We start from the raw sequence: 22029 nt of genomic DNA, 5'->3' as shown, positions 1-22029 counted from the left end.
CCTATAGTAAAGCTGATCCCCTGAATGCTGATCAGGGAATTAGAATTCAGTCCTGTGCGCTGTAAAGGGGGGGGGGTTACTGAAATGGATGGCATGGTACCAGATTATTGGTCATTGCCTCATCAGCACAAAGCTCCCAGCTAATTCTTGCCATCTCAGCTGCTAATATCCTGCTAACAAGTTTATGTGCTATGGCTTTTTGCAATGGCTGGATTTTTCTTATTTTTTGCTTGGTGATGAAATGTATGAGATGCTTGACCCTCATATGTCTCCTGTGCCTCGCACAAATAGAAACATCCTAATATAAACGCGTCAAATCTTTCAACAAAAGGGGTACTGTAATGTAGCTGTAATATAATGGGAAATGGGTGTGCATGTTTTGTTGTGCCAGTGGAAAAATAAATTAGAAATATTACTTGGATTTACACCATTATTTGCTGAACATATGTTAGGGTGACTTGACATCTTGTTCTTGATTGTGCTAAGCAGCTGTTTAGGAGTAAAACCTGGACACTTGCAGACATACTGTACCTTTGGGCTTCTGTCTTTACTGGAACATCAACGCAAGCTCATTTGTAAAATACTTCTCACTGTGTGTGCATCTACAGTAAATAGGGGGCACTCCATAAATGTTCATTTGGTACTGTGGTTATTCCACTACAGGAATTTCTGAATATCTGATGAGCCTTCAAACTGGGTTTACTGGCCATCCATTTGATGAATGTTTTGCCAGATATTAAATGTTTATTCGGCCTATTATATGTGTTATTTCAAATCTATAAAAACCTGCTTTAGTACAGAACCTTGGATTGGAAAGGACTGAAATAAATGGGCACCACTGATGTACAGGTTGGTTTGTTCTGGATCTCTGCATGTGCTCATACTGTATGACTCTTTCCCCTGTCATTCTTGGTCTAATTAAAATATGTCATCTCTTTGATCAGTCGCTCTGCTATTTAATAGGATGTTGTGGAAAATGAAATAGATGTCTCGGATATCGGCTTGGAGGTCAGAAATAGACAGACACAAATATCAAAAGTTATTTAGTAATAAATACTAATCTACATCTAGTTTGCATCACATGGAACTATTTAACAGCAACTGCATGGTCCCAGATATACTGTAGTGTTCTTAACAATCATCCCTAATAATTAAGAAATTAAATGAACGCTTTAGCCCATGGGTTACAGTTGGAAACCATTAGTGGGATCAGAGCGATTAGGCTTTTCTCCAGGGTATGGTAGGAGTTTATGGAAGTAACAATGGTAACAGCTTGGACCATGCTAATTGCACTACATAACGTATGGATGCAATATACTCTCACCGAGAAAGTAACTTGTAACTCTTCCAGCCTCTGATTTAGTGCCCCAATACTGACCTTCACCATGCTTTGTGTACAGTAAATCACGCCCCCTTACAGTATGCCCTAGAGAATCGGAATAGTAGAGTTGAGACTAAGCCTATGTTTTTTCATTGCACATGATACAAGTCCAAAAGCACTGGAATTCTTTTTTCAAGATCTGTAATTGATTTCCCTAGCTGCTGCTTTTTATATATCTTTTTTTAAGAGATATTTTTAGTTAAAGCACTTGGGTATTTGCAGTGCTGAAAGGTTTAGGCCTACATTGTGCTTTGCTACAGCAGCAGTAAACCAACAAGACCTCCATAGCTTTTTTCTATGGTAAGTGCTGTACAGTACAGTCGCAGTCATTATTATTATTATTATTATTATTATTATTATTATTATTATTATTATTTATTTATTTCTTAGCAGACGCCCTTATCCAGGGCGACTTACAATTGTTACAACATATCACATTATACATTATACAGATATCACATTATTTTTACATACAATTACCCATTTATACAGTTGGTTTTTTTTTACTGGAGCAATCTAGGTAAAGTACCTTGCTCAAGGGTACAACAGCAGTGTCCCCCACTGGGGATTGAACCCACAACCCTCCGGTCAAGAGTCCAGAGCCCTAACCACTACTCCACACTGCTGCCCTACGTCATACGATATTGAGACAGTGGCTTGCCCAATAGACCGAAGAGACTGTTAAAAACCACAGCAGACAAATGAGTTTGTCAGTTACAATAAGAACCAGGGTTTGGGTGAGCCAGGCTGATACCAATGGCACTTGGAGAAATACCACAGTACAGTACATCTAAAGTAACATTTGAAAACCTGTACCTCACCAGATTCTTACAAAACGTTTTACAGTGTTAACATTTTAAAACGTGCATTTGTTTTCATATTACCGTGTATATTGCGTTTGATCCGAACATGAACATGGTCATTTTTACCCCTCATTTCAAACCATGTTGTCGTTCGAGTATTTACTGTATGATTTGAAACCTTGCAGTTTTTTGGGTCTGGCATTCGCCAGCAATGTAGTCTGCACCTGTTTTGAATTCAGCACCAGATCTGGAATACTTTGATGCATTTTCTTTACTTCCTTAACTTGTATGCAAATCTAATCTATAAAAAAGCTGAATGTGTCACTTTTTAAAAAGCTGGTGGTAGTCGGATTTAAAAATATTCTGATAGCCTAACCACAAAGCCAGACTATTTTGTCTGCTTTTTTAGCCTTGCTGCTGTGTGTGTGGATACGTAGCTCTACAGTGTTGATGATCCAGCACCATTGAGCATGTATGTTTATCATCAATTATTTTGTTTTGTTTTGAAGAGGAAAGTGGAACTTGTTTCTGGGAAGCACTACTAGTGGGAAACCTCCATTTTCTATCTACAGCACAGCTGCTTTAAAAAAAACTTAGTAAATTTGAAACTGAAAAAAAGTTTAAAATCAAAGTGTATCTCTTTATACAAATTGGGTAGTCACTCCAGCCAAGTTACAATAAAGGATGGAGGAAAACTACCTTGACTACCTGCTGTATACAGGCTTGAACTTCATGAGAAATGTAGGGTATTGTCATATCTACTGTATACATGACTGAACTTCATGAGAAATGTAGGGTATTGTCATATCTACTGTATACAGGATTGAACTTCATGAGAAATGTAGGGTATTGTCATTTACTGTATACAGGACTGAACTTCATGAGAAATGTAGGGTATTGTCATATTTACTGTATACAGGACTGAACTTCATGAGAAATGTAGGGTATTGCCATATCTACTGTATACAGGACTGATCTTGAGAAATGTAGGGTATTGTCATATCTACTGTACAGTGTCTCGGTTGAATCTATTTAATTTTTGTTTGTACTGCTACTGCACTAGGAAACTACCTAGACATTGTTTTGTGCAAGACTCCATTCACACTTTCAGCTAGTGTCTGACACCTCTCTTGATAGGGCTTGGTTTAAGTTTTCAATCCTTATGTATCGGTATGAAGTTCTTAGTCTGTCAGCATTTGTGTTGCAAACTTAAGCCGAGTTTTTATTATAAAGAACCCAGCAACACCATCAAAGAAATTTATCGATCTATTGACCTGGGTTTTCTTTACACATTGCAGTAGAGTCACAGACTTTCATTAATTTATAGATCACCATGCTTCCATTTACAAACAGTTACCAACACAATTAGAATTCAATGATTACCAAAAACTATAGACTGTTATGGCAACACTTCTACATGGTAAGAGTGCTGTATCTTCCAGATTCCTGTGGTACGAGTTGTTTTTAATTTTGTCTCAAGTGACCTTAAATGGGACTTTCTGTACCTTCAGTTTCAACTTCTCTGAAAAATAGACCTTTTGTGGTCTTTGAAAGCTGGTGTGATTTTTATACATTTCCATTGATTTTATTAAAAACAAAACTTGTTCTTGTCATATGTGGAGATCGACATATTTTCCTACTCGAGACATGTGTACGATACTGTATCTAGAGAAACACTTTTCAAGTGAAACAAGTGTCTGGTGATTTTATATTGCATGGGAGAACATGGCTTTCTGTACGTCACATTTGTATACACAAGCAGTGAAGGTGTGACATGGTGGTCAGCTACAGTACATCTAAATATATTGCAAAAGCCTAAGATCCTCTAATCGTTTAGTCTTGTCAGTGTCCCGAGTCTGTACTGTCCTGAATCTGGCAAGGCTGCAATATATTACTAGGCCACCTTTATCCTGTAATTCACTACCCTACATCGGTCTCCACAGCTCATGTGTTTTTGTATGACTTTGTATTCTGGAGGTTGTATCTTTTTCTTGAAAATCAGATGTGTTTTTAGTAAAGTTTTTTTTTTTTTTAATGTGATTTTTTAAAAAGTTTTAACCACATGAAGGTACAGTAAGCTAGCTCAAGCTTATTGTACTTAGTAATCTGTATTTCTTAAAACTGTTGTATTTCTTAATTTACAGTACTGCACTTAGTACAGTGTGGAGTAGTGGTTAGGGCTCTGGACTCTTGACCAGAGGGTTGTGGGTTCAATCCCCAGTGGGGGACACTGCTGTTGTACCCTTGAGCAAGGTACTTTACCTACATTGCTCCAGTAAAAACCCAACTGTATAAATGGGTAATTGTATGTAAAAATAAATAAATAATGTGATATCTGTATAATGTGAAATAATGTATAATGTGATATCTTGTAACAATTGTAAGTCGCCCTGGATAAGGGCGTCTGCTAAGAAATAAATAATAATAATAATTGAGAAAACAGATATTTCAAGTACAGTAAGGATTGTTTTGTGTTTGCGTTCTTTGTGTCAAAGCAGCCTTTGCTTATAGTACAGTCCTCTGTTCATTAAATATTCTGAAATTTACTTGAGGGTAGTTGCATAACTTGCAAGCAAGTGTCCCAAAAGGGTTTATACTCTGAGCTGTATAGCAGTTGTACATTCGACAAAGGCTCTTACAACTTTTTCTTTTCACATTGAATAAGTGGTATTTTTTTATGTGATGCTTCTAATCTGTTGGGTTAGTGGATTGGTGTGTTTATTTTATTTATTTATTTTTTTTCCTTGCCTTGACGCTGTTAAGAGCTTCTCTGCAGAACACCTGTCGGAGTGAGGTACTTGAGCACTGATGGGGAAAAATGGTCCTGCCAAGACTTTCCAATCCAAATGACTGACTGACTGTACTTGCACTGGCTCTGCATAGATGACATTAAATGTTTTTGTGACTTCTGAAATGCAACCTATTCTTCTGCAGCTAGATTGTTCTTCCATCGGCTAACTCTGAATCGCCTTTGTTCTACTGTATGAAGAGTGTGTCTCTGAGTTTATCAACAGCCTCAACCCTATTGCCAGCATCCTTTAGCTGTCTGCCACTTAGGCAACACTCATTTCCGTTTGCTCGGGACAAGAGGGGTGATTTGCTGTCTTTTGGATAGAATGAAACTGGTCTGGCACATTTACTCCAAATTGCTTTTCTTCTCTCTGAGGCGTCGATTCTACAAGTCAACATGGGTGTGCAAATGGTAGCCCAATATATGAAAGACTTGCGAAATAAAATCAATTTTTTTTCAATCATGCATTGTTGGAGGCAATAAGCAGGGTACTGTAAAGAATGCAATTATCAAAGGAGACGGCTGCCCCTTTTCAGTTCCTCTTTACAAACTGCTGAGCTTGGTACTCTTGCAGCTCAGGAAGCAGTTCACAAGCCTGCTGCACTGAAGTTGCATGAAGTCCACTGTAGCGGCTCTGCTGGACTCTTGGTGCTGTTGCTTATGAAAAGATTTAAAACCTTTTAGATTTCATTTGGATTAGATAATGTACCACATTTGACACTGTAGCTGTCCTAATGGGTAAACTAAGCAGTTCAGTGATATGATAATGTTGCATAAAAAGTTACCTTACCACAGTACAGTAGGTTTGGCCAAAGTGAAATACATTTATGTGCAACACCAGTGGAAGCTCATCAGCTAGTTTAGTTAGCCGGAACCAATCATGCTTTAGGTCTTAGACTGGATAACTCATTAGCTGGGAATCTATCGGCTGTCTGCTACTGCAGCAGAGAACGTTCACAATTCCATGCAAGTATTAAAACATTGTATGACAGGGTCATTCCTTCTCTGAGCTTTCCATTGCCATTGCCATTCGCTTACATGTGCTGTACAGTAACTGAAAAGGAGAATGAATGTGTGCTTAAAATATCAGGCAGATTTTAATATATGAAGCGTTAATATTCCATTATATTTGCACCTTTACGGTATATGGTTCTTACTGATCTCATCTGATTTTAAATAAAAGAAAATAACCTGCAGGTGTTTTACAGCTTATCTTCAGTACATTAATCTTTATAAGTTATTACTTTGAATTGTGCCTATACTAAGAAAGCAATAGTTGCTGATTGTCTGTTTTGCTGTTGGGATTCTGTCATAATGTGATACCCACAGAAAGTAGTACCTCTTAAATAGTAAATTCTGTTGTATATAAAACACCGTGGAATGCATATTTCTCATTCTGCACAATTTCTGCATTCCATTTTCTTGCAGTTATCTATAGGTTATTTAGTTATACAGGTATAGAATTTCAAAATCCCCAGTAGTTGGAAATTCTCAGTGTTTTGGGAGCTTTTTACCGTGGCTGGTTCCTGCAACCTTTGCTGACAGATTTTTAGGAGGGCAGCTGAATTTAACTTTTTTTTAATTATTTTTTTTTTTTTTGTATAATTGTGTGCCCAATTATTTTGCCCCCAATTTTTTTCTTCCCAATTTGGAATGTTGAATTGTTTTTTCCCTTACTGCAGCAATTTCCCACAGAGCTCAGTAGAACTGAAGGTTCAGTGGGCGTCCTCCAATCTCACGACCAAGCCAGCTTCCCTCTTTCACACGCAGGGACTCGAGAGCGGTTGTCGGCGAGCTACTGGCCTCTGGAGGACAAAGGCCAGCCCTGCAGGTGTCCGCCTACGCTCACTAGGAGCCTGGCCAGCCGGGTTCGCTGTAGGACGATAAGGAGAAACAGTCACTGCCGGTGTTGCATCCCTAACCCACGACAGCTGACTTTTTGTGTTTCGCTAGAGACTTATCTTTCTTCATATTAAGCAACAGTAATGTTCTGCGTGGTTTTGGTGCTGTCCTGTGTCAGGTGAAGTACCAGTAGGCTATATTTATATATAAAAAAAATTTGGTGCTGAAGAATTCTGTATCTTAATGGAAAGAAGGACCTTGACACACATCCATGGCATTGATGCTTTTGTTGACTGCAACTCCTCTTCATAAAAAAGTAATTGACTACTGTATATTAAATAATATTGAGTGACAGGTTACTGGTTTAAAGTTTACAGGAAAGTGTAGCTTGTTTGGGTCTTATTCATAGCAGCAGTGATGGCAAAATAAAGGTGATGCTTTAGGATCGACCAACATTCTAAATGTTTTTTCCTTAATACATTAAGGCATGGTAAAATTACAGTTCTGCGATCAGGCTACAATAGCCTCAAGTTCTCCACTACAGTACTTTACAATAGGTGCTGCAAGTTCAATTCTGTATTTGTCTGATTTTTGTTTTCAAACTAATCCAATATCGTGAAGTATTCCAGCTATAGTTTTGCTGGAAATGAGATCCTATACGTGGAGGACTACACTTTTATATTTGGATTCAGGCACAAAACGTTGTAAAAAAGTACTTCATTTTAAAAGTAAACAAATGAAATCTTCTGTTTAGACTCAACTTTCTTTTGATACACCCCTGTGGAAGAAGTCTAATCCTGCTGGTGCTTAATCCTGGTTTAATGAGCTTCATTGTTCTTCACAAACATTTTTAGATCAATCAGGATGTGTTGTACTTGTCAGTCTTGTTACTACTTTGATTCCCTTGTCAAGCTGCTCTTCTTTTACTATGTCACAGCTATTGTGGAGTCATTTACGGCTGGTGAATAAGTAACCCAATGTCTTTTCTCAAAGTCAATGACAGCAGTATACATTGGTTTAAGCCTCTCGACCTTTCCAATGCAGAAATGGCATCGCTGCTTGCGTAAACCCGAAATGTTTTATCAATTGGCTAGAACCTGTTCTTGCAACCATACAAGTAGCTACTTAAACACCTGTGGTTATTACAGTACAGGTTTTTCAGCTTCCAATGTGAAAAAAGAGTGAACAGAAATACTCTAGCACCTAATTTTCAAGGTTTCCCCAAGTTGGTTTTGTTTATCATTAATTAGTTAGTTCGTAATTTTGCTTTCATAGATCAGTTGAATAGTACTGTACAGTATGTGCAGTATGCATGCTGTATTGTAGCTGCACTGCATTAACTTGTGGTTGTGACATATCTTGGCGACTAAGGCTATTGGGTTCAGTTCTTGGATGGGGAAACCTTCAAATGAACAGGTGCTGTGGTTGGTGCCAAAGTTTTGTGAAATTTGAAGCAGTGCTTCTGCCTCACAGATTCACTATGTTTGTATGAAGCCTCCACCCTTTAGATGATAATTTCAATATCTACAATGTATACTGAGTCTAATCAAGCTCATGGTAAAACCTGGAATGAGGGAGTCTTCTTTCCATCCCTGAACTTCATATTGTCAGCGGTAATGAAACTCCTTGGGGAAAAATCTAACCGCACCCTTCACTTAGATCCGATAGGGACGCCATATTGAAGTTACGTAACTTTTTTTGGTTTCCGGATGATGACCTAACGCTTTGAGATACTGGCTTTATACTTGGTGTACAGCTGTAGTCTGTGATTCCCTCGGTCAAGTTTGGTCGTACTGTATGTACAAGAAAAATTAACACTTGTTGCATTTTATTAAGCTGCTGCCATAGTGTTGCAGTCTCATATTCTCCTTCATTTTCTGCTTTATAGGCAAAATGTTGGCATAATGTTCAGTGCACAGCTGTATTCTATAATTTTTGTTTTCACTTACCTTTTTAAGTCATGTTTACAGACAAACCATACAATCTGGCATTGCCCTTTTGATTATTCCCCTGGGGATGTTATGTGTTTTTGGTTCACAAAAATTACCATATTTAGTTTTAATGGTGGTCTTGCTTTTTTCATATCCGCATATATATCACATTACATCTTTATTCCTATACTGTGCTTTTAGTTATGCTGAAATTGTTTCTGTGGTCTTCCTGCAGGATGCAGTACATCCAGCACAGTTAGAGAAATCCCATTTAACCCATTAAGTGCATTTGTCCTCATTTGAGGACTGGCTACTTTGTTGTTTTTTGGCGCATTTTACTGGCATCTACTGTACCTGTTACTTACATTTTCTCTAACTATATTGTTATGATAACTTACTCTAATTTTGTTAACTGCAAAACCTAAATCTAAATGTAATTTATGTAAAGTTACATAAATACAGCTTGTGTTTTCAAAGAAATTAATTTAGTACGTAATGGGTTTATATATTATATAAAGGAAAATGACTGAATCTAAAGCCCTGTCTTCTGTGAACTACGAAAACACTGAGCCAGAAGGTTATCCCTTGTAGTCCTATTTAATGAATCCCGCAATATGACAAGATGGGTTCCCCACATTGGTGCTGAAGCACAAATATTTTTAAGATTCTCTGTTTTCAAGGAGTATCTAAGATATGGGAAGTATTTCGGAGCTCAGAAATAAATCAAGCAGCTGGAGCAGCCTACAGTACTTGCAGCCTACAGTACTTGCTGAAATGCACGGACAGAGCTGGAAAGGGGTATGAGAGGCTGCTCAGTGCTCTACTTTTTACTCCTAACTGTATCTGTGCAAAGAGGGGCTGAGCTTAAACATGGCCTGGTTTAATTAAAGTGGTTTTCATGCACAGTAACTGCACTTTGAAAGCAAACCCTTAACTCATCCATAACTTAAACTCTGAGTTTGTGTGTGTGCGTGTATGTGTGTCGAAACAGTAAGGAATGTTGTCCAGCAGGTATAAATGGAAGGCAGGAACTTGTGTTGAAACTGTTGCTACACGCCCTTTTCCATACAATCATTTAGTACGTTTTCCTCTAAGCCATCCCTTCCAGTTGTAGCAGTTCTGTAGTGGATGTGTTATCGGAGAGCGGCCCCTTGTGGTGGTTCTGTTGCAATATAGAACACTGCAGAGCACGTCTGAATTCCAGTGCTGCAGTGAAAGAATTAGCACACGGGGGGGATGATGTAAATCAAATTGAATTTGGGGAAAAGGATACAACTTTAGGGGCTTGATAAATATTACCCTTTTTTGCAGTGCCCTGCTTCAACAAAACAAAAACTTCCAGCTACTGCTAGTCGGAGGTGTCAGTATAGCAATGCTGCTGTCTTGAAAAACTGTACTGTATGAACAGCTGCAATTTCTTTTGTGTCTTTGATGCATGACAATATGCCCTTTTTTTATAGAATAGTCATTTGATATCTTTCTATGGCTTTTTTTTTTTTGTAGTTGCGCCTTTCTGTGTGGCAACTTGGCTTTAACAAAGAGAAGTGGTATAGCTGTGATATGAGATATGTGCTGAGCGCATCTTGGTTAGTTGGTGTATCAGGAAGGGCTGCGGTGCTGTTGTAAGCTGTTCCCTCTCCTGTGCTCATAGGCCTGTTCTAGCTTAAAACCAGCTCAAAGCAATACTTGAATACCATTGAAATTGGTAATTGATTAAAAAAAAAAAAAAGGAATTGTAAATGAAATTGAATAAAAGGAATTGACCCCAACCCTGTACATAGTCAACCTTGGATAATCTACCTTACAAAAAAGTGAGTTGTGTACTGTAGTAAATGTAAAGTAATTGAAAGGTAATGCTGTTATATATATATATATATATATATATATATATATATATATATATATATATATATATATATATATATGAGAGAGATATAGTTTTTTTTTTCTTTACTTATTTGGTACACTTATATTAAACACCTCTGTTACACCATTCTGAAACATTATGTATTCAAAATACACAATGTGAAATTGCAAGTGTTCCCACAGCTAATGGGCAGTGTAATAGCAGTTGGAAGATCAATTGGCATTCCAGATGGAGGACACTCTCTGTTTGCAATAAGCATGCTCGTCAGTGTTGAAATCCACATGGGGACGTCCCCTATAAAGAAATGCACTGTGTAGATCGCAAGCAATAGTCGCCAAAAACGCATCTAAAATGTATTCATTAAGAGTTTCATCCAGGCAGTGATAATTAAACCTTCTAATTGGATATGCATCATTAGTCAAGTTCAAAGTGGATTAACTTTCTTATGTTCTTATATGTAATGAGAATGCGAGCAATAGCAGCACTGCAACATGGATTAAAACACTGTACATTTAAACAACATGAAATCCATATTTTCTCTAGCAATGTAACTTTCCTTTTCATTAATATCCTGACAACTTTTTACACTTATAACTTTAGTCTGTTTCAAAGCTCTTTTCCAAATGTCCACTCTAGTGCACTGGGGTTTGAGATCTGTCCTCTAAAAATCAGAGCAGGAAGACCGATTTAAAAAAAAAAAAAAAAAAAGTGCTCTGGGTTTCCTGTTCCATACAACATCGTGGCTCGTTATTGCTGTGTTACCTGTTTGAAAATGTGTCTATTAGTGCGCTAGAGCAGACAATTTGAAAAGAGCTTTGAAACAGACTTTAAAGTTTTATAAGTGTAAAAAGTTTATCGATGTAAATGAAAAGAAAAATGAGTACAGCAAGCGTAGCATTAATCTCAATACTATTTTACTGTCTCTTTTGTGTCTATATATATATATATATATATATATATATATATATATATATATATATAATTAATATTAATATTATAATATATATATATATATATTAATATTATAATATATATGGGCTTCGGTGAATTACAGGAAAATAATTCCATCTAGGGTTTGTGACGTCATAAATAATTTGTGTGTATGTATATTGTGACGGATTGCTGTGACGGAGTGTTTATTTATTCCCAAACAAAATAAACCAAAACAAAAAGCCTAACTCCTCTCCGGAGCTCTAACTAAACTTTTCCTACTGACCTAACTAACCACCGGACAGCTAGTCTGTTTACCGGTCTCCCACCAAACAACTCTTAGTTTTATGTGATCTCTTTTCCTTTGTTCACATTTCACACCAAACTCTGTCTCCGAACCCCCAACCACCAGAACACACAAACTGTGGCCTTTTTATTCATCACCATGATCAGTCACAGCTTATTTAGTGTATTCTCAATTATAATTCATTATCCCATAAATTATCCAATTTAGGAGGCCTTTACCAAGATGGCCGCCTAGTAACTTCATCTTTCCCAAAATGGAGTGTTCTCTCCTAACTCCCTGGGGTCCTAAGGTATTATTCCTGCCCCATAATATTTTTTTTAAACCAAACTTATTTAATTTAAATTTCCCTTATCTAATACACCATTATCATTTACAGGTCTATTAATTAACCCATCTTTAGTCTGAATCCACAAAACTTTATATTATTTCATTTCCTTGTTCACCATCCAGTTGGTTTACATTGTCCTTTCGCATTTTGTTTTCTGGAGGGTTCAATGGAGGTGGGTTTAAAATAGATGTGAAGGCTGCAGTAATTGCAATTGTTTAATTGAGGATTGTTTTACAGCAATCTCCATGAGACTGGCAACACATACATAGAGCGCATCTATATGTACAGTAAATGTTCCGATTGTGTGGCATTCAGAATGTTGAAGGGCTCTGAGCTGCTGCTGCTGCTGTTTCCATTGGCTAGAGAGTGGCAGACCGGATGAAAGCTAGGAGCGATCATGTGGGTATCTTAATGAATGCCACTTCCTGATTGTGAAGTGCGCACTTTGGTTTTTGTTGTACTCAAGATCTTTGCAGCAGCGCTGTGTGAAAGTAGTGATTGCTTTTCAGACGTGTACACAGACACTGGTTTCTGATGTACAGTAGCCCGGGGCAAAGTTTAACATTTCTGTCAACATGATTCACTTTGCTACTTTCAAAGGCTGCAGTAAGCAAGGTGAGGAGGAGGATGACGACGATGAGGTTTTTGTCTACAGTCCAGGTTTGAAGGTGAAGCAGATACTTCTAGTTTACTATAAATGTGACAGTGGATTAAAGGGACTTGTATTTTTATTAGCAGTAGTAGTGCATCTATTCTGCCCTCTACAAATGTTGTAATAATATCAGGGAAGGTCATTTAAGGTCTAATTAAATCTAAGGTTAATTCTTAAAGATACTCATGCGTGTTTTCAGAAGTGCAGTAGGAATTTAGAACTGTTCTGCAGTATCGATTAATTACAATGAAGCAATTGCAGCACTACTAGTCTAAATTTAATTTGACCTCCCTGCAGTCTTGGCATAAATAGGTTGCTTGCAACAAGAAGTTGACACTGTTAAGTTAATGTTTTACAGTAAATAGCTGAATATTGGAGTGGCAAAAGTTGTACAGTATATTCTAGTAAGCTGCAGTATACAGTATTGCTTTGAAAATAACTTGTTTGAAGAATAGTCTTTTTGCTATGTGGTCCATAGCAGTGCCATACAGTAGTTGTCTACATTTTCTATTGATTTGATTCACTGTAAACCCCAAATTCGCTAGTTCCATGTTTTTACATCGTAAATCAAACAAGAATTAAGCTACTTCAGTATTTTTAGCTGGTTGGTAATTTTTTTTTTTTCTCTGTACAGCAGTGTCTTGGAAAATGCCATATATTTTAGTAGGTTTGTTAAATGCAGTCCAAGGAGAATTCTGAAGCATTTTCCATAACAATTTCCTTTGTTTATCATCGAAAAAATAGTCTTCACTTTCGGTTATGAGTTACAATGGAAAGGAATTGCATAACTTCTCATATACGGTACAGCTGTTCCAGTGTGAGTCTGGACTTCCTTTTAGGAAAAGCAATTTGAAGATCTGTCCAGTATACTTTTATTATTATTTTTTATTTTTGTAAATCTGCAGTCTGCAAAATGATATAATTAGTGAACTTCAGTCCAGTCTCTGCACCTAAACGTCGTGTGCAGCCACAAGGGATTCACATTATTTGTGGTTCTTAAATTGCAGAAGGCAAACGTTCTTACATAGAGAATGCAACAAGAGCAAGGTACAGTAAAGGTGAACATGCAGCATGGAAATGCAAGATAGTTTAAAAACAAAAAAAAACAACAAAAATACATACATACATACATACATACATACATACATACATACATACATACATACATACATACACACATACACACATACACACATACATACATACATACATACATACATACATACATACATACATACATACATAGAGAAGATTTATGAGTTATGTATGGGACAGCTTGAAACACAACCAAAGTCACTAAATGAATGTGTGACCCTGGGGGCAGGTCAAATTGTAAAATGGGAGACACAACTCTGTAGTAGGAGGACACTAGAAACAAGGTTCTGTGCTACCCTACAGCAGCTGTCCTGTCTGAGGGGATATTTTTTTTAACAAAATCCCTGATCAGGATGTTTGGGACTAGATCAAGTTGAATTATATTACACAAGAGCCTCCTGAAGCTTGAAAATTGTAATGCAATTCTGTTGGTGCCTGACTGGGTCTAATTTTATTTCAGGTCTTCTCTGTGTCAAAGGCTGTGTGCCTCGAGCTATCAATAGGGAAATTTGAAACTCCTGTGCAGAGGTTATGTTGAGGAGAAGAGAGGATTACAGTACTGGTAGCATTAAGCTGTTTGGTTTCCAATTACTTCTTTATACTGATGCTAATTCTGTTAATCTGCCATAAAAGGTCAATTTAATTATAAGTACATTGGTTTTCTAATTGTGCAAAACATGAAGTACTGTACAGTGCAATTCTCAGTATAGCCAACAAATCCTTTATTGAACTTGTCAGGCTACTTCTGTATTCCAGAGAAAACAGGTTACTGATTTTATAGCATACTGCAAGATGTAATGGGTTATGCAGGTATACAATTCCTTTTGTGTGATGATGTCTCCGTACAATTAGCTGTGTCTACTGTGAAGTTTGGTTTACTGGAATTTGAAAATGAGGACAGTAAAATCTTTTTGTCATATCCTTTTTTTGTGTTGGGGAAATTTGCTGCTTTCTTTTTTTTTTTACAGCTGAAATCTCATAATCCAGTTTAGATACTGACTTCATATTTTCTGTGGTTTTAATACAGTAACTATAGATGTTCAGATATTGATGTCCAGTTCCATTACTGGTTTTGTCCAGTAAAAATGAACCGTTTGAACCTCTTTCCATATTCATTACAAACCATTTTATCAAAGGTGCCTGGGGATGCTTTTTTATTCTCAAAAACACCCCTTTTTCTAGTTTTTGTTTTTGCTTGTGTTAGTAAAGAGTGTAGGACAGTCCAGTAAGTGGCGTAGTGGCGCTAGAATTTCTGTCTGTACTCCTAGGTTGAAAGTTTACTTTCAGCCCAGGTTAGAAGTTATGAAGTGGAGGATGTGTGTGCTACAGTATCTGACCGTTGTTGTGCACTGCATAACCTTTGAGACTGAGCTATCTCAGGGTGGCACATTATTCCCAGGATCGGACTGAAATACTTGTAGTTTGGTTGAACCTTTCTAAAACATTTAGGTATTTACTTGGATCTTTGTTTTTTGTTAAAAATAAGTACATTATTGTAACATCCTGCTCAGTGTCATAACAACACTTGTCTGTTATCTGAACATAAATCTGTAAAATGAGGAAGCTCTGTTGGTTGTGTCTGTTGTACACTAAGCTGATCAAATTGTGTTTGGGAATGAAGGTGCCACTGCTACAGTAACTCTTTGAAGGGGGTTTCTAAAGTTTTACTGACTTAATCGTGTTGCTGAACAATTATTTTCTTGATGGCTCTTTCCTGGAAATGTACAGCTTTCTGTTAAGAATAACAAAAAATGCTACTGCATATTCAGTGCATGTATTAATGAAGGCAGCTACAGGGTTCTCCCCAGGAATTCTGTACAACCGGAGCACTTTTAACGGAAAAAGAAACTTGCCTTATCTTAAATATATAATACGGCAAAGAATTTGAATAATGTGTTGTCTTTCGTTGACTATCTGGTTGCTCTTATGTTCTACATTCTTTTTCATTACTGTTTTTTATTATGGTAAATTACAGTGCTTATTTAGGCACTCTACGATTTGACTGGGGAAAGATAACGTAGGTTTATTGGAGTTCACAAAAAAAATCAAACTGTAAGCTTTTCACTTCCTTTTTAGCTTAATTATTGAGCTTATTGCTTCCTTTACTGTAAATTGTTTTCTTTAAGTTTTCAGGGCATTTTGTTAATGCATGTCCATTTTTGTTTTTTGCTCTCCTACATTTTTTTCAATACAACTGTTAATTTTCATTTTAACCATTTTTTTTTTACACAACAGTACTCGCACACATTTGACACGTGTTGCATGAAACTGGAGTGTAATAATTCAGCACCTCTGCACTTAAGCATTTGTATGTCAGCTGATATCCCATCATGCCTTTCTTCTTGAAGGCATACAGCCTCTATACATGAACCCCCAATATCTCTCACAAGCACCGAGGTACATATTTTTTACAATAACAAAAGGAATACGCTTTTTTTTTTTTTTTTTGGTGCATATGTATAACTATTTACTATATGTAACTTTACAGTACAATAATACGACAAAAAATGGACTAAATTATAATACCCAAAAATGATCTTAATATTTTTTTTAATAAAGTAGCTGGTGCAAATATAGTATTAGGTGGTGGATTGCACCGATCGCCATCTTATTTTGAAAACCCTGCATTCATTGTCACTATTTGCATTAAAAATAATCTTGCTTATTTTTTTAGCAGTCATTTTAACGTTTTAGCCTCTCCAAGTGCTTAACACAGAAAACCCGCCCCTTCAACTCTCTGATTGGAAATGTTGTGTCAAGACGTAACACAGCTGTCATGTGGTTCCAAGATTTAGTTTTTCACCCGAAAATGCAAGTCATCTAGTCTGCTAGAAGCGCAATCAATCCTTATTGTTAAAGGCACAGTAGCATCTGCAAGACGAGCCCGGCTGAAAAGGCCTGGGGAGAACCCTGAGCTAGCGATACCCCCTTGCTCTTCCTTCTTCTGCAGCCAGCCTGTAATATGGAAGAGTCGAGTCAGATCTTCATATGCACCGCTACAGTATACAATATACTGCCATTATGCACATCAATAATAATAATAGTTTATTTTTCCTTTTCCATTGCAGACCACTTCCCCGACAGGCCAGGGCAGAGCAGAGTCTCCAGTGTATGCAAACCTGCAGGAGCTGAAGATCTCGCAGTCCAGTCTGCCGCCCGTCCCCTCCAGCTCACCCCTGCACACCATCGGGGAGTGGGACACTCACAAAGATCTCAACGGGAGGCACTACTACTTCAACAGGGCCACCCAGGAGCGCACATGGAAGCCCCCTCGTGCCCGGGACACCAGCAGCAGCAGCAGCAGCAGCACCCGAGGGGAGCCTCACGTCTCTGGGGATCAGGAGGTAACACGGGCAGCAGTGACACACAAAACCCCTGCTGGATACAATTGTGTTTTCTAACTTTAGTAAGGGAACAGAAAACCATGCTCTCCTTCCTTGCAATTAGAGCACTTTTTAAATTTTTTTTTTTTTTTTTTTTTTACTATGAGTCTAATTAGTCCTGCTTGAGCTTAATACCAATCACATACTCAGATGTTCCTATTAGAAGTTATAGTAATTAGCTTGTGATCACTCAAAAAAGAGTAAAAGAAAGCGAAAGAAGAAATGGTGGTAATATTGAGCTATTTTCTTTTTTAAAACCCTGCCAAGGCACTTTAGCCTCATTTTTATTTCTGGTCTAGATGTTGAAGTCTGATATTGAAGCGGGACTACTTAAGGAAATCCGTCAGGCTTTGCTGAAAATTGTTATTCTCAACAGAAATGGTTTCTTATCAAGCTACAAAACTGAGTCAAGACAGGATGGGGTTTCTACTTGGAACCAGCTCCTTCTACCTCTTTAGCTGACGCACTGGGCGATTGGGGCACTTTATAGGGATAGGGGTGCCATTAATTAATGTCCTCTGGACACATCTTAGACCGATGTGGTGAAGTAAAGAATATATGAAGTATATACACTGTGACTGATACTACTTCAATATATATATATATATATATATATATATATATATATATATATATATATATATATATTGTTTGTTTAAAAAAACTAGGGCTGCCAAGCGATTTAAAAAAAAAAAAAATTAAAAAAAAAAAAAAAAATTATCACAATTTAATCCTGAGTAAAAAAAATTAATCTCAGTTAATATTGATACAATTACTGCATTGATGTCATTTAAGTTTTATTACTGATGATGTCGTCATCGTTATTATTATCATCATCCAAAAAAAAAAAAAACTGCACAAAAAACCTGTTTTCCTATTTCTGGATTCTCTTTTATAGTTTTATTTATTTATAATCCAGCATTGTCGTTAAATTGTTTAAACCAACTGCTAAATCACAATGGGGCCAGTTTATTACTTGCCTTTACAAAGATCGGTTTCCTTTACTCATAATAATAATTTTAAAGTTATATCCTCCATAACTGTAAATAGTATTGTTTAAAAATAAAAGTGGTTATTGAAATAAAACAAAACTACAGTGTTACGGGGTCTGCAGTCGATAGCTGTCCAACAGCACTGGTTATAGTATCGTACTGAGCTTGATTCATGGGTTTCTAAAGGAGTACTCTGTCAACTGACGGGTTTCATTTGTTGTTGTCTATAGCAGAAAAACTACTAGAAAGTGTATTTTGAGAAGTGAAAGCATGTTTAGCACGCAGGTGGTACAGCAGACTAGATGCACTTCTGTGATACTGGAACTCACTTTGACAGTAGATACAAGTAACCCTCTTTCTATCCAATTAACCTAGTATAAACTATACATTTGTATTCAAAATTTAGTCTGCCAAATACTCTTCAGGCGACTGACTGCAGAAAGAAATCAGTCACTGTGAAACCAAAACCTCTAATTTATTTCCTGTTAGCAACCTAACCTATCTTGAAGTGGCTTTGGCATTTTTTTTTTTTTTTTTCTTTTTTTATAAATTGTCGTTGCCAATTATTTGTTATTATTTTCTCCCAATTTGGAATGGCCAATTATTTTATTATGCTCAGCTCACCGCTACCACCCCTGCGCTGACTCCGAAGCGTGTGCCGTCAGCCGACCGCTTTTTTTCACACTGCGGACTCACCATGCAGCCACCCAAGAGCTACAGCGTCGGAGGACAACACAGCTCTTGGACAGCTTACAGGCAAGCCCGCAGGCGCCCGGCCAGACTACAGGGGTCGCTGGTGCGCGGTGAGCCGAGGACACCCTGGCCGACCTAACCCTCCCTCCCCCCGGGCGGCGCTCAGCCAATTGAGCGCCGCCCCCTGGGAGCTCCCGTCCTCGGTCGGCAAAGGAATAGCCTGGACTCGAACTCACGACGTCCAGACTATAGGGCGCATCCTGCACTTTACGCAAGTGCTTTTACTGGATGCGCCACTCGGGAGCCCCCTGCTTTGGCATTCTTGTAGTGTGAAGTTCCTGTGACAGATGAACACAATACACAGTCTGGAAGCGTAGGATCCACCTGCCTCCTGTAACCAGGGCTGAAATTCAGTATATGATTTTGATACAGTAACATTACTTTGTAAAATCTTTAACATAATTCACAGATATGTTACCGATATTTAATCAAGTTAAGCTAAACAAAAAACAATATTTGTAAATATTCCAAATTAAATATATTTTACAGTATACTATAGACACTTAGGGGTAGATGTACTAAGATGGGCCAGTCACAATGCAAGCATACCGCAATTTGCATTTTCGTTACGACAATTCACAAAGTGCATATTTTGTCGTATGTAACAAGAAAAAAAATGTAATGAAGAGAGCCGCAATATACTAATTTTAAATATTATTTGTATTATCTTAGCGAGATCTCTAGGCAGTTGAGCTGTGGTTTGCTGCAGCAGAGTGCCTGAAGGATAACATCTATACATTCAAGGGTGCAAGAATCAAAATAACATTATTTTTGGTAAATGTAAACATCATCTGTACAATGCATTCTGTTCCGTTTTCATTTTACCTATTTTAATACTTTTTATATATATATATATATATATATATATATATAAAAAATGAAAGGCAGTTTAATGCCATCAGATTCTATAGTGGGGCCCCAACCTTCACCCCCAAAAAGCTTTTCATAATCATACAGTAGGCCCTCGCTAAACCGGACTTATTTGTCCGACATAAGGAGGTGTCAGGTTTAAAAACAATACAATAAAATCGCACACACATACATTTACAGTTCTTGATGTATTTTAAATATAAATAATTGTGCTGAAATAACACTAATGTGTGTTGAGTACGCTATACATTACATTATGTAAAAATATAAATATGTACAGTAGGCCAATACAGTACAGTAGTAAAATCAAATGAATACCTAGCGCACTTTTTTTGTACTTTAGCCTACTGGTAACAAAATAAATCATGCTGCTGCATTGTACACATTGGTGTACAATGTGAATAAAAGATTATTGTACATTGAAACTAAATGATTGTAGGGTTTTTATTTTATTTTAATATTATTATTTTTAACTTGGTCTACTTAGTAGCCTAGACAGTTAACTCACAATAGATCATGGTCCAATACAGATGCTCACAATGAGCTGGAGGGGTTAGTGGCACATGTGTGCAGTCTATTGCTCCCAACACGCTGAGAAAACCAGAAATGTCATAGAAATTTGTTTTCAAGGCTTGTAAGTACACCCTAACTTTAGTGAAAATTAGGTACTTTGGTGTTCGTCTCAAAAATATATTGAGCACAACTGGCAGCATACGAGAAAGCGGACTGGGAAATGCTAGCAACAATTGCGACTGTTTAAAACATGCTTTCAAAAGTTCTTAACAAATTGATGCAATTGTAAGTGTCGCAATTTCCCGCAGCTTTAGTACATCTCATTACAATATTTTTGATCCCTCATTTGCACTATCTCCACCCTGTTTTTGTGAATTTCTGCAGCAACGTCCAGAATTACATATTCATTTAAGGCTAAAGCACAAATAAGAACTGCGGCTGCAAAGCATTTGTTAAAATGATGCTAACAGCGTTGTGTTTGTTTAGTAAATTTCACACTACACTTCCGACTGGTTTGCAAGTGGTTTGCATGTGGTTTGCAACGATTGCGACAGACACAACACTTTAGTACATCTATCCCTTACTTGTCTAAAATTACTTTTTGGTCTGATATTTGCAATCAAATGCATAGTATTAGGCAATGTGGAATTGTATCTGTATATTATTCAAACCAATCTTTTTTAAATCTTAGAAATCTACAGCTCAGAAAAGGTTCTTAAACACACATGCATTTTCAGGTGGGCAAGGTGCTCGCTTATACTATTCAGCAGATCATCTTTTATTATGCACTTATTTGATTTAATTCTGGTGATTTTTATTATGAGTTCCTCTGGGTTTCTTTTTTTCTTGCTGGGATACACAGCTTACTTGTAGTCTTTAGAAATAGCTCTGTCCAAGTCACAACCTCTTTCTCTTGTTTTCCTACTGCTGTTTTTTTTTTATTTAGCCCCTTTCTTCCGAAGAGAACTGCCACAGCACTTATTCCAGCCAGTCAGATAGTCAGTATGGGTCTCCTCCCCGAGGCTGGTCTGAGGAGCTGGATGAACATGGGCAGACCTTGTATGTCAGTGAATATACTAATGAAAAGGTACTGGGGACTGTCTCTTCCCTCCTTTCTCTCTCTCTCTCTCTCTCTCTCTCTCTCTCTCTCTCTCTCTCTCTCTCTCTCTCTCTCTCTCTCTCTCTCTCTCTCTCTCTCTCTCTCTCTCTCTCTCTCTCTCTCTCTCTCTCTCTCTGTCTGTCTGTCTGTCTGTCTGTCTGTCTGTCTGTCTGTCTGTCTCTCTCTCTCTCATAATGGAATGTGATCAAGCTTTGCAACCTCAGCTGCCAAAGATGATGGGAAGATCAGCATGAATGCAGAACAATTCAATTGAAAAAAATTACAAAAACAATGCATTTTGACTCCTCATCTTGTTATGACCGTGGCATATTCAATCCAATAGTAAAGGAAAAAAAAAAAACATAACACATTGACCTCCGAGTATATGGTAGACTACAGTGCGCAGAGGAGAAACGAGATATTTGTGCTGCAACCATTTAGTTTACATGTGGGGGTCCGTGTGTTCACATTATATATATATATATATATATA

At 37.4% G+C, this 22029-nt stretch overlaps 1 protein-coding gene across 17 annotated transcripts in view; it reads left to right on the top strand.

Annotated features, from left to right (window-relative positions):
• The window catches only part of LOC117399825 (rho GTPase-activating protein 12-like), a 66089-nt gene that overhangs the window by 24810 nt on the left and 19250 nt on the right, over positions 1 to 22029 (top strand). For 12 of the 17 annotated variants that reach the window (XM_059023248.1, XM_059023256.1, XM_033999225.3 and 9 more), the window contains exons 3-4: positions 16996 to 17271; positions 21385 to 21525. In XM_059023248.1, the coding sequence (XP_058879231.1) occupies positions 16996 to 17271; positions 21385 to 21525 (417 nt within the window). Of the gene's footprint in view, positions 1 to 12639; positions 12849 to 16995; positions 17272 to 21384; positions 21526 to 22029 lie in introns of those variants that run through there. The other 5 variants (XM_059023257.1, XM_033999226.3, XM_033999224.3 and 2 more) reach the window with 2 other exon arrangements.

This window comes from Acipenser ruthenus, chromosome 4, assembly GCF_902713425.1.
Source record: "Acipenser ruthenus chromosome 4, fAciRut3.2 maternal haplotype, whole genome shotgun sequence".
Classification (NCBI taxonomy): Eukaryota; Metazoa; Chordata; class Actinopteri; order Acipenseriformes; family Acipenseridae; genus Acipenser; species Acipenser ruthenus.
The sequence above is the reverse complement of the archived record's forward strand: the minus strand, read 5'-3'. Positions and strand labels throughout refer to the sequence as shown.